The sequence below is a fragment of the Alexandromys fortis genome, unplaced genomic scaffold (assembly GCF_014885135.2).
Source record: "Alexandromys fortis isolate MF-2015 unplaced genomic scaffold, M_Fortis_MF-2015_v1.1 scaffold_408, whole genome shotgun sequence".
In the NCBI taxonomy this organism is placed as follows: domain Eukaryota; kingdom Metazoa; phylum Chordata; class Mammalia; order Rodentia; family Cricetidae; genus Alexandromys; species Alexandromys fortis.
Genome location: NW_026068283.1, coordinates 215,995 through 229,425, shown reverse-complemented (window position 1 = coordinate 229,425; position 13,431 = coordinate 215,995). Strand labels below are relative to the sequence as shown.

Below are 13,431 nucleotides of genomic sequence, written 5' to 3'. Positions count from 1 at the left end.
TGTATACAATGAGCTGAGGGTCATCATTTAGGTTTCATTCATGAATGTTCTTATATTCTGTTTTGAAACAGGATCTCATTTTGTAGCCCAGGTTAGCCTCAAACTCACAGAGATCTGTCTGCCTCTGCCTCCTGAATGCTGGGATTAAAATTGTATACCAAGACACCTAAACCCTTTTTTATTTTTGTTTTTGTTTTGTTTCTTTTTTAGATTTATTTATTATGTATACAACATTCTGCCTCGATGTATACCCGCACACCTGAGGAGGGCACCAGATCTCAGTACAGATGGTTATGAGCCACCATGTGGTTGCTGGGAATTGAACTCAGGACCTCTAGAAGAGCAGCCAGTGCTCTTAACCTCTGAGCCATCTCTCCAGCCCCCTTGTTTTGTTTTTTGTTTTGAGACAGGGTATCACTATGTAGCTCAGGCTAGCCTCCAACTCCTGGCAACCCTCCCAAATGCTGGGATCATAGGTGTGAACTACTGTACTCAGATCTTCCAAAGTCTTTATTTTTAAATCTTTGTTGTATTTATAGTTGTGTGTGTGTGATGCATGTGTGTGCCACAGCACATGTATGGAGGTCAGAGGCCAACTTGCAGGAGGTCAGCTCCCTCATCTCCCATGTGGGACCAGGAATTGAACTCTGGGAGACCCACTGATCCATCCCCATGGCCCAGTCCTAAAAAGGCTCTTGAGCCGCCTGTCCCCTACTCTACAGTGTCTAGTAGACTAACTGTTGAATTTGTACCCTATTCCTTTCGCTTCCCAGCTGCCACTTTAAGAATCTTCTAGAACTTCTCCAGGCCTGTTTGCTCCTCTGTGAAATGGTGACAACATTTTTCCTCCTTCTAAGGGTTCTCCTAGGGACCCTAACCCACGAGAGGGCAGGGGGAGGGGCTGGCTGTGTGTGTTGTTTACCGAGGCTTGCCATTACATAAGCATTTGTTAAGTAATAAAGAAATAAACAGAACAAACCCCCTCAGGTTCCCACCCTCCTCTGGCTTTTGTTATTTGTTTTCTTCTGCAGAAAGAAGGTGGACGGCACAGTTCCCATGGCAACTGGGTGCTGCGCAAACCTGCTCACCTACTCTCTGTTTCCCCTGCTTTTCTTTCATCTTCCTGATCCTAAAATGGATGTCCTCAGACAGAAATGCCATGACAGCCTCACACGCAAAATACCTGCGTGAGCCGGGCGATGGTGGCGCACGCCTTTAATCCCAGCACTCGGGAGGCAGAGGCAGGCGGATCTCTGTGAGTTCGAGACCAGCCTGGTCTACAGAGCTAGTTCCAGGACAGGCTCCAAAGCCACAGAGAAACCCTGTCTCGAAAAACCAAAAAAAAAAAAAAAAAAAAAAAAAAAAAAAAAACCCTGCGTGATGATGGCATTTCACAGTAGCCCTCTTCAGGAAATAAAAAGCAGAAGGGAATTTTACGAGTAGATTAGATTCACCATCCACACGGTTATTTGACTTGGGTTCTAAAATTTTTTTTTTTTAATTTTTCACTCTGTGTGTGTGTGTGTGTGCAAATACCTACGTGCCTTGGCAAGCGTGTGAAGCTGAAAAGACACCTGAGGCAGTTCTGTCCTTCTACCACTTTTGTGGGACAAGGGTTAAGCTTGGGCTTGGTAGCAAGCGCCTTTACCCACTGAGCCATCTTGCCGTCCCTGCACTGAGTTTTGTTCATTTGTTTTGAAATAGGCTTTCACTCTGTAGCCAAGGCTGTTCTTGAACTTTCAGCAATCCTCCTGCCTCAGCCAACCGCTGCTGGGATTGTATGAAGTGACCCCCAACACCTGCTGTAGACTGTGTTATGTGCACGTGTCGTTGCACAAAGCGACGAAAGGGCCACAGTACATTCTCTGGTTCCTAACGAGTCTCTCTGGATCCAGGAAGGACTTGTGACTGCCCTAGCTGCAGCCCCCGAGGTTTCCATGGAAACAGCTGGAAGAATGGAGCATATAAAATGTTTTATGAAATTCTCTTCTGATTCCTGCGTTTGAGGAAGGTAAAAATAAATAACCTACGTATGAGGCTTCGGGTCTGGCATGCTAGCACCTGGAACCCTGGCACCCCAAGACTCTGGTGATGGAGGAATGAGGATGAGGAACTCGAGGGCAGTTTTGACTATCAAGAGCCAGTCCAGCCTGAGCTACATGAGGCTGGGATTTGGGGTGGGGGTGGTGCTGGAGAGAAGAGTTGGTCAACACAGCATTACCACAGAGGTATAATGTACTGAGTTTGGTCCCACAGCACTGACATAAAAGCTAGCAAGACTGTACACACCTGTAACCTCAGTGCTGAAAATGCAGACACAGGAGGCTCCCGGGGGCTCGCTAGACCAACCAATCTGGCTGAAATAGTGAATTCCAGCTTCAACGAAAGACCACGCATTAAAAAGTAAAGTAGATAGAGGGCCAGTGAGTTGGCTCAATGGGTAGTGAGGCTTGCTGCCAAGCCTGAGGACCTGGTTCAATTCCTGTATTCAATACCAATTCAATATCAGAAGACCACCTCAGAAAAGGAGAGAGCAGGGCTGGAGAGATGGCTCAGCGGTTAAGAGCACTGACTGCTTTTCCAGAGGTCCTGAGTTCAATTCCCAGCATTCACATGGTGGCTCACAGCCATCTGTAGTGAGATCTGGTGCCCTCTTCTGGCCTACAGGCAGGATACTGTATAAATAAATACATTTTTCAGAAAAGGAGAGAGCAGGGCTGGAGAGATGGCTCAGCGGTTAAGAGCACTGACTGCTTTTCCAGAGGTCCTGAGTTCAATTCCCAGCATTCACATGGTGGCCCACAGCCATCTGTAATGAGATCTGGTGCCCTCTTCTGGCCTTCAGGCATACAGACAGAATATTGTATACATAATAAATAAATAAATACTTAAAAAAAGGAACAATTTGGTTTGGGGCTTTATAAGCAGAGCTGCACTTGTCCCGCGGGACAAGTTCAGTTGGTAGAGTTCCTGCGCAGAATGCACGAAAACCCTGGCCTCCATCCACCAGAAACGCATTAAAAAATAACGCAGGCAAGAAGTCACACAGGCCAGTAATCTCAATACTTGTTGATAGGGCAGAAGCAGGAGAATGTGAAGTTCAAGGTCATCCAAGGCTACTTGACCAGTTCAAGGCTAACCTGGTCTACTGGAGACCTTGCCTCAAAAAACAAAACCAAGGTAAATACCCCTTGTGGAAGCATCTACGCTTTCAAAGGCGATCTTTATCCTCTGTAGGGAGACTGATCCCCTTCAGTGGTGAGAAGTGCCCAGTGACTTTGTCCTTGCTCTTAGCTTCGATCCCGAAGCACTCCTTCCCACCTGGCCCTTTAAGAGCAGTTGCTGCGTTCACAACAGCAGAGACCCCAGCTGCTGCCTGCAGTGTTACTATGGAGACGGTGACTAGCAGGAGGGGGCGGGGAGGGGACTGGATCCGCGCAGGCGCAGTCTGAGGCTGCCTTACTGCAGCGGCCCCGCTGAGCGTCTAGACCAGGGTGCGCGCTTCGCTCCAGACTTCGCGGGAGCGCAGGCGAGCTGCCGCTCCCACCCCCCACGCCCACCAGGTGCATTGATCGTCACCCTCCTGCATCCCACCAGCGGTGGCCCGTCACCCAGGCTGTCAGGGACAAAGGGAAGGGAGGAACAGCTCGGGCCAGCCGGGAGATCGGACACGTAAGTCCCCTGCGGACCCTCGGATTGCCCCGGGGGAAGATCATTGCGTTCCGCTAGCCGGCAGGTAGCTAGAGCCCGGAGCCCCAAAACCCGAGCCTGAACTCTAACCCCGCGGGTGGCCCTTCCAGAGTAAGATTAACCAAGCCTGTGTTCTGCAGTCCACCCCTTCCTCGGGCTCCCTCCCGCCCCAAGATTAGCCTCTCTACTGGGCAGCGCCTTGACCATGAACCTTCTGCAAGATTGGTGCAAGGAGCTGGAAGTGGAGGTTCACAGGGCCCTGCTGATCACCGGCATCCCTGAGCGCCTGCAGCAGGCGGACATCGAAGCCACTCTGAGGCCGAACTTGCAACCCCTGGGCAACTACAGGCTTCGGACTGTGAGAGCAGTGACCAAGGAAAAGGCTCAGGCCGCCTTGGTGGAGTTTGGGGCAGATATCGATCACTCTGCCATCCCCGTCCACATCCGGGGAGATAATGGTACCTGGAAGATCCTGAGTAAGGACCGCGGGCAAGATGCGCGGGTCCTTAGGCAGATGAGGCGCCTGTTGCTCGATGAACGGCCCATGGATGACTTCAGAGAAATAGCTATCCCTCTGGTATTGGAGGCCCAAGCCCAGGCCAAGGGGTTGGGGAAGGACGCCAAGAAGGCTGCTTCCTCCGAAGGGGCAGCCAGGAACGGCCGTCGGGGCCGTCGGGGAGGCAAGCGCAGATCTAGAACCCACACTTTTACGGCTCAGAAGGGCAAGAAGAGGGGTCGGGGAGGGCGCCGAGCCAGGAGTGAGTCCGAAGACTCATCTGATGACAGCCTGGGCATTGTCATCGAGGAGATCTATGCAGAGGACCTGAGCGTAGACGAGGACCAGAGGGCCCTGTATGCCACGCTGCAAGCAGCCGCCAAAGAGCTCACCAAGAAGTGGGCCTTCCGGGGAGACCAGGACGAAGGAGATGGCCCCCGAGAGTTTTTGGCACTTGTCACTGTCACCGACAAAGCTAAGAAGGAAGCGATCGAGAAAGACCTTCCTGGGACAGAGTCCATCTGCCTAAACATCAAAGACGAAAAGAGTGGAGTCCCGGATTTAGTTGCGCTCCTGGCTGTAAGAGATACCCCGGTTGTGGATGTAGACAGCGAGGGGGAGGAGGAAGATGAAGATGAAGAAGACGAAGAAGAGGAAGAAGATGATGACGACGACGACGATGATGATGATGGTTCCGACGGCGAGTCCCTGGAAAATGGAGAGCGAGGAAAAGAAGGGGTAGACAACCCCGAGTTTGTGGCTATCGTGGCTTATACCGACCCCGCTGACCCCTCTGCCAGAGAGGAAATGCTAAAAATCGCTTCTGTGATCGAGACCCTAGGCTGGGGCGATAAGAAAGACAAAAAAGATGTCCTTCCTCAAGTCCTGTCCGTCATGTCCAAGGACACCTCAGGACCCAGAGTGAAGGTAGAGGAAGCAGGCCGCCAGGTGGACGCCATGGTCCTGAGGAAGGCGGAGGAAGATGGGAATCTTCTGGAATGTATTTCTACCTTGGCCGAAGCAGAGAACTGCCCCAAGGGAAAGAAGTCTGGTCTTGGTCTCCTCAGAGGCTGGACCGCTGAGGGCCACCAGGGTGGCCTCTTGGAGCTGGTGGCACTCCTGGCTGCGCAGGATATGGTGGAAGCTGTGAAGGAGGAAGAAGCCAGCAGGTGGGGCGGTTGTGGCGGTGGTGGCAGGAAGTGTGATCACAGCCAAAGTGGCTTATCCGATGTCCTGGCTTTCCTGGCCTCTCAGGAGAATCTAGAATCCAACGAGGAATCGGACGAGGATTCAGACACAGAATCAGAGGGCGATTCCGACGACACTGACAGTTCTGAAGAGTCAGAACCTGGTGACAGCGTGTCCAAGAAGCCTCGCGCCAAGAGAGCGCGTACCGGCTCCAAAAGCCTGGCTCCTGCTGGCGCCACCGCGGTCTCCCCCGCATCCAGGGCACGCAAAACCCGCATGGGTGGCCGAGGTCGTGGTCGGGGCGTCACTCCAGAGAAGAAAGCCGGGAGCGGGGCTGCACCCGAAGACCATGCGGGGAACAAGAAGAAGAAGGGGTCTGCAGGCGCCGGGGTCCGTGCCAGGGCTGGCGAAGCCAAGGGACAGCCAGCTGCTGTTCCCAAGTCTACCCGCGGGAAGAAAGCTCGTCGGGGCCCAAGGCGGGCACCCAAATGCCGTTAGTGCCACAGATACCACTACGAGCCCTGTCTCTTGTGTGTGGACCCCTTTCCCCTCCTTCTATTCTCTCTCCTCCCTGCTTCCCCCTCTCGCTTAACCGCGTGCATTTGCTTTGTGTTCTGCTGCGTCCCTGGCTGGCTATGACCGGTGCCCAGCCTTCCCTCTTAGTTCCATGAACAGATGGCGTGAGCGATCGTGATGGCCGAAGCCTTGATACGACAAAGAAAAAAGAGACAAGACACTTGGATGCAGTGGCCAGTGGGTGCAGAGGAGATGCAGTCCTGGAAGACTCTGGAGGGGCTCTGCTCTACATTCGGAGCCCCAGCGTGAGTGTGTGTGGGTGCCTGGCTCCCCTACCTGCCCATTCTTCCGGGAACCTGCTTCTGGCCAAACAGCTGGGATGACTGTGAACCACCTCTGGCCTGACGGGGCCTGGGGGTGAAACAAGAGCGTGTTGGGCATTATAGGCATTAGCTGAGTTTGGAAGGGCTAAGGGCCGTGTGTGTGTGTGTGTGTGTGTGTGTGTGTGTGTGTGTGTGTGTTGAAGGGAAGGTACTCCAAAAGTGTAAGTCTGAGGGGGCTGGGAGGAGGAGGAATAGAAATGGGAGGAAGGAGAGGAGGGAGAGGAAGGCTGGTGGGGGATGGGGAAAGGAAGAGAGGGGAGGGAGTGGAGGAGGAGGAGAGGTGGTGGCATTAGCCTACCCATCCGAGGCTCTGCAGGTGGCTCCCCCACCAGCCCTTGTCTAAAGGTTGAACTGGTAACACTCTGCCAATGTGTTCTGATTTTGAAAGACTCACAGGAAATTCAGATTTCTGGCTTCTCTGGGCAAGCCCTGCCCCTCCCACTGTGGCACCCCAACTCAATTGCACCAGCTGTCCCTGGCCACTCCTCAGCTGTTTGCCCTTGTAACTCTTGACTTAATATGACAATGGAGTCCCTTGTCCATCCCCCCAACCACCATGTGCAGTAAATACCCCAGGTCTCCTTAAAGGGTCAAGTGCCCCTATTGTAGGAAGCAGTTGCTCCCCCCCCCCATCCTGGTATCCACCTCCATAATCCTGGCTGACCCTGGCCAGGCTGCAGCCCGCTGCTATCCCCGAGAGCAACCACTTCAGCTGTGTTTTCCTGTAGTGCTATGTGCCAAAGCCTGGCTGCTCAGTTCTGTGTTACGCTGTGTAGATAATGCCTTCCCTTGCACAGCACTTTCCACCCTCTTGTTGGTGTGCTTGTGTGTATGTGTGTGTCCAAGTTTCTATCCCTAGGAAGTGACCAGTTTGTGGTGCCTGGACCCTCGAGGATGTAAGAGAAGTTCTGACCTGCCCTCACGCCCAAACTGGACAGTCCAACCCTGTAACAGGGACATACAGAAACTGCAAGGGCTGTGGGTACCTCTTTGTACTCAGAAGCAGCTGTCTCCTTGCTTCCCAGGACCAGTGATGATAAAGGGGCAGATGGAGAAGCAGGCCAGAGTGGCCTGTGACTGGAGAGGAAGCCTCTCTTCGTGTGGGCTGATGGACTTGGGGTCTGGTGGAATTCCTGAGTAACCTGTGGCTGGGGAGGGCCCCACGTGTCACCTCTTCCTGCATAGTTATAGGTACCTGTTCTTGTGCACTGTGTGACCCGGGATCCTCCAGTGAAACAAAATGAAGCACCTTTTGGCTGTTGTTTCTGTGGTCTGAACAATAGTGTGTGTGTGGACCGGGCTGAGTGGCATGCCTTGCCATCATGGCTGACGCACATCCCTGGCTCCTTCTCCCTCCATCCCACGGCCCTATGTGGACTCTCCTGCCCCTCCACACTCCAATTCACCCGGAACCTTGCCACTTTTATTGAGCCCTTCCGCCCCATGGGCCCTGATATAGCTCATATTTGTCCTCAGCCCCCGTTTCCAAGTCTTGTCCCAGTCTCTACTGGGGACCCCAGAGCAAAGTCCTGCAGCACAGCTTGGGGTTTTAGCTTGGTCTGCATTTCACTGCCAGGAATAGGCACGGTGGCCCACGGGGAATGCCTTGGCAGCCTTGTCTGTCACCTGGCGGTGCCACTCTGCTCTTCACAGGCTAGCCGAGCTTGGTATGCCTCCACAGCTCCAAGCCAAATATTTTACAGAGATCTGGACCTTCTTTGTCCAATAGTGTCACCTCTGGCCACCTAGGAGCCACTTAACTTACGTAGAATCTAAACGAAATAAGGCGTAACACTTGCATTATTTTGGCAGTCCCGTCCACGTGGGCTCAAGTGCTTCACGTGGCCAGTGGTGCCACATTGCCCATTATAGGTACAGGACATCTCTATGATCACTGAAAATTTTCGTCATTGTGGTCCACACATGGTATCTCCTCCAATCCCTGCCTCATTTCCCAGAATCCCTTCTGAGTCTTTTAGTGACTTTAATCCTCTAGGTCCTAAGACATAATGCTTGCTCCTACCCCAGTGTCTTTGCACACGCTGTTCCAGCTGCCTGGAATGCCCTCCCCCAGGACAGATCACTTCAGATATCACATTACCAGGGAGGGCTCCCTGATGACCCTATTTAGAAGTGACGCTCTCCATAGTGAGAACTCTGACTGCACCTTGACACACTTACCGACTACATAAATGGGCACTTTTAGGGGTGCAACACGAGGGTGGGTACATCGCTCATGATGAAGTAGCAGCTCTTTTCCTGCGTTGGAGATACCTCTTCTGAAAAGCCGACAGCCTGGAACCCAGGTCACTGGAGTCTGGAGACCCCAAACCCAGAGGCAGTTTTGCTGAAGACGGTGCAGGGGGGTTGGTTCGTCCATGTTGCTGCTTTCTGCTGCCGCCTTCAGGATCGGGCAGTCTTCCTCCCCAACTTTTCCAGCCCTAGTGCACCATCCAAGATCAGTAGCCCCTGGTGCTAGGTCTTTGGGGTCCTACCTGGCTAGGGGAATGTGGGTGAGCGGGTAGAGGGAAAGCAGAGCCTCTTAGAGTCAGCTCCCAGCAGAGGGAGTGGGGTGTATCCCACAGCATCCCCAGCGCCTATCACCATGTGCGGCTAACAGTGTAGTTCCGATTGGCGGTTGTTGAATGGTTACAACGGATAACTCTTTTTGCCTTGGCTAAACCAGACCCCAGATGCACTTGGTGAGGAACGTTCCAGAACCATAAGGTCTCTGGAGGGAGCCGAGGGTCGAGTAAAGAAAAGCAGAAGGAGCTGTGAAGTGGATGGAGGCCCTGAGGTTGCCCGGGGTAGGGGGGAGAGGGTGTCAGACTCATAGTCCGTGCGCGCTGAAGCAGGTGCAACCTACAGGGAGCCCCAAGTGACGTAGGTGGGTGGGGCACGGCTTCCCCCTGGCGGCGGGAAAAGCAACCACAGCGTACGCTGTGCAATGCGGATTCCTCCAGGCTGCGTTCTTGGGTTTGCAGGTGCGGTCCTGGGTGAAAGGACAGGTGACGCACCCCCTAGATATAGATAAGATCAGTGTGTTAGACTTCCGGAGCTGCTGACTGGAAAAGGCCCCCAAGGCAGAAGCCTGTGGACGGCAGAGGCGACAGAGGCCTGTGGCAGGTATATGCCTGAGGGGAGAAGCATCAGCTGAGAGGCCCAGTCAGTGCAAAGCAAAAGCTACAAGTCAAGCATGCGACTACCAGCGTGTCATTACTGGTCCCTTCTGTGCAAGGATCAAAGCTGGGCATCAGGGGAAGCAGTGTCACCAAAAGACCATTTAGCCTCATGTAGCGGTGCCCATCTGTAATCTGAGTACTCAGGAAGCGAAAGCAGGGGGCGCAGAAGTTCCAGGTGAGCTGGGGCTGCAAAACAAGACCCAGCTCTCGATGGGCCTAAGGCATGGAGGAGCTTGGGAGCAAGGACAGAACCTGAGTTCTATTCCAGCTGAACTCTGACCTACAAACGTGAGCCATGGCAGGAGCAGGTCAAACACACACACACACACACACACACACACACACACACACACACACACACACTCATCCCGCCCCACTCCACATCCACTCCACCCCCAAAAAATACAGTGAAAGAACAAACAAGGAAACAAAAACCCTAGTAGAAAACTTCAAAACAAAAGGCCACCTGGCTCTAGCAGGGCTGCTGGCTAATAGAATTCTAGAGAGCCGAATTTAGGAAGAGGAAGCTCGGGGTGGAGTGATCCATGCATATTTTCTGGATGTATGTCTTTGCCTGGCACCTCGTCTATCCTGTCTCACAGCTGTCTCAGATAAGGACATCAGCGCTGGAGGTGCAATAAAGGGAAAGTGAGGGTTCTGGGGGCCCTATAACGTCACCCCTTCCGGTATCCAAAGTCTGGTGCCTACAGAAAGCCCAGATCCTTAGTGAAGAGTCCTCCCATTTCCCCCAGGATGCTGCTTCTAGCATACAGTTGCACAGAGGCGTCAACTCACAAGAGCTGCAGAAGCCCTACTTTACCACGAGAGGGCGCTCAGAGGCCGCGGGTTCAAACCACATGCTCACCACCATTTCCCTGTGCAATTGGCATGGAAACCCATAGTCAGGGTCGGAGCCTGGCTGCTTCAGGAGATCCTGGGAATCTGCGAGAAAATGCATATTCCTGGGCCCACCATGGATCTATTGAGCCATTTCGCGGATGGGCTTCCTAAATCTGTTGTCAAAAGCTACCCAGGTGACGGTGAGGACATGGCCAGTCTGAGAACGGCCACTCTGGCCACTGAGTCTCTCTGCCTGTACCTTGAGATCTAATGCTTGACTCCAAGTTACCCAGAAGAACTACCCACAGAACCTTTTCGTTTTAAGACAGGCTCTCTCTATGTAGTCCTGACTGTGTAGACCAGTCTGGCCTCCAGCTCACAGAGATCCCGTTTCTATCTCGAAGTGCTGGGGTTAAAGGTGTGCACCACCACGCACGGCCATGCACTCCGTGCCTGTAGGAGCTATATAAATACAGGAGCGTCCTGTAAGCCGGTGGTTCAGCTCTGACCTGGGTCTTCCTTCAGGAGTGGAGTGTTTGCTTTGATGAGGAAGCTCCTTCCATACATAAAAGCAAGAAGGGGGGTGGGGCTGGAGAACGCAGGAAGTCTTTTCTCTTCTGGGACGACAGCTCTCTCCTCTTCGTGGGTTCTGTGCCATTTTTCTTTCTGGTGACATCAAGAGGCATTGAGGTTGGTACAGACAGAGGATGAATTAGAGCCTGACTTTTGGGGCTTCCTCCCTGGACACCCATTTCTTTCGGAACCAAAAGTCCAGAGGTATCAATCACACATTTGGGACTGGCCTGAAGGCACCACCTACACCTCCTAAGATGACCAAAGTACCGAACACCCTTAGTATTCGGAGACAGTTTATGGGAGAAATGCTTCAGACTTATAGCTTCAGAGAGAACTCGGTCCATCGTGCTGGGCAAGGCATAGCCGCATGAGTAATAACAGAGCCTGTTGCCTTGGTGACAAACCCAGAAGCAGAGATACCACTGCTAGAACATAGGAGGGGTAGGACCTTCAAAGCCCGTCTCTGGTGACCTACTGCTGGCAGTCAGACCTTGACTTATCTACAGCCTTTAAAAGAAAGCCTCAAGCCCGTTGTCACGGCATATTCTAGCGGCTGATGCTGGAGAGGTGGAGGCAGGAGACTCATGAGTTCGAGGCTACATCTACAGGACTAGGGAGATGGTTCAGTTGGTAAAATGCAGGCTATACAAACATGAGGATTCAATTTTGGATTCCCAGTATCCAGGTAAAAAATTGGGTGTGGTCAGCACACGCTTGTACTCCCAGCACTGGTGACACAGAGACAGAAGTGTTCCTGGTCCTGGCCAGACAGTCTAGCCAAATTGACAAGCTCCTGGTTAGTGGGAGACCCTGCCATAAGAGTAAGGTACAGGTTGGGAGGTGGTGGCGCGCGCCTATAATCCCAGCACTGGGGAGGCACAGGAGGTGGATCTCTCTGAGTTCGAGGTCAGCCTGGTCTACAGAGCAAGTTTCGGGAGAGCCAGAGAAACCCTGTCTTGGAAAAGAGAAAGAGAGAGAGAGAGAGAGAGAGAGAGAGAGAGAGAGAGAGAGAGAGAGAGAGAGAGAGAGAGCAAAAACCAACCACTGGCGAGGAGGCCGGAAGTCTGCACCAGTATTCGTCTCTCATGGCTCTCCACTTGCACTTCCAAGATCAGGTCTCTCACTGACGTGCATCTCCTAGTTTCAGCTGGATGGCTATTCAGTGAGCCCCCGGGATCTGCTTCTCTCTATACCCGCTAATCCTGGGCTGAGGTTACAGATCTGTTCCCCTGCACATGGTTTTACATGGGTGCTGGGGAATCGAACTCAGGTCTGAATGTTTGTGAAATAAACACATTACCTAGTAAGTCATCTCCCTAACACTGGCTTATATTTAAAATTTTTTTTTTTTTTGTGGTGCAGTGAACAGAATGCAGAGCTTTATACCTGCTGAGCAAGTGCTCTACCACTGAACCACGTTACAACCCCTGCATCGGGGGATTCTAGACAGGGCTCTGCCACTGAGCCACGCCCCCAGCCCCTCACTGGGGGATTGTAGGCAGGGCTCAGCCACTGAGCCACACCCCAGACCTCACTGGGGGATTCTAGGCAGGGGCTCTGCCACTGAGCCATGCCCCTAGACCCTCACTGGGGGGTTCTAGACAGGGCTCTGCCACTGAGCCACACCCCAGCCCCTCACAAATGAGAGAAGCCTACCTGACTGTGTTTTGTGCATTTGGTTGGTGATTCTCTTAGCAATGTGTTCTACACTGTTGGGGCTCAAGTTTTCATCTGTGAAACAATCTAGGAAATGATTTTAGCATTTACTTGGCTGCTGTAACCATGAAGGCAACCTTAAACTTGTGGTCACTTGAAGGCAAATGTTAAAGATCTTGCCATGTAAGTACGAGGAGCTGAGTTGAGTCTCCAGCACCATGTGAAGGCCTGGCACAGTGTTCCTGTAATCCCAGTGCTGGGGAGGAGGATTCTGGATCCTGGGACTTGCTGGGCAGCCAGCCTTGCCGAATCAGTGGGCTCTGGGTCCAGTGAAAGAACACTGCTTTTCCAGAGGACCCAGGTTCGATTCTCAGCTCCCATCCCAGGTGGCTCTCAACTTTCTGTGACTCCCTTTCTAAGGAGTTCAGACACCATCGGGCCTCAAGGAAGACACACCTATGTCAAGTGCTGGCTTCCACATGCACACACATGTACAAACACCTGCCCATACACAGATACACACACATAGACACAATAAGTTTGTACTGACTGGTTTTGTGTTACAACTTGATACAAGTTAGAGTCTTTAGAGGGAGCTCAGTTGAGGAAATGCCTCCATGACATCCAGCTGTAAGGCATTTTCTCAATTAGTGATCAATGCAGGAGGGCCCACACGTGGTGGGTGATGTCATCCCTGGGTTGCTGGTCCTGGGTTCTATACGAAGATAGGCTGGCTGGGCTGTGGCGGCACACATATTTAATCCCAGCACTTGGGAGGCAAAGGCAGGTGGATCTCTGTGAGTGCAAGTTCGGCCTGGTGTACAGAGTCCCAGGACAGCCAGGGCTACGCAGAGAAACCTTGTTTTGGAGAGAGAAAAAAAAAAAAAAAAAAAAAAAAAAAAAA

The 13,431-nt window shown here is 52.6% G+C and overlaps 1 protein-coding gene across 1 annotated transcript; it reads left to right on the top strand.

Annotated features, from left to right (window-relative positions):
- Positions 1-3,811: 3,811 nt before the first annotated feature.
- On the top strand, positions 3,812-7,539 carry Pnma8b (PNMA family member 8B; the record flags this gene model as incomplete). Its single annotated transcript, XM_050132195.1, has 1 exon — positions 3,812-7,539. A coding segment is annotated over one exon (2,061 nt), but the record flags the coding sequence as incomplete, so codon positions are not given.
- Positions 7,540-13,431: the final 5,892 nt, after the last annotated feature.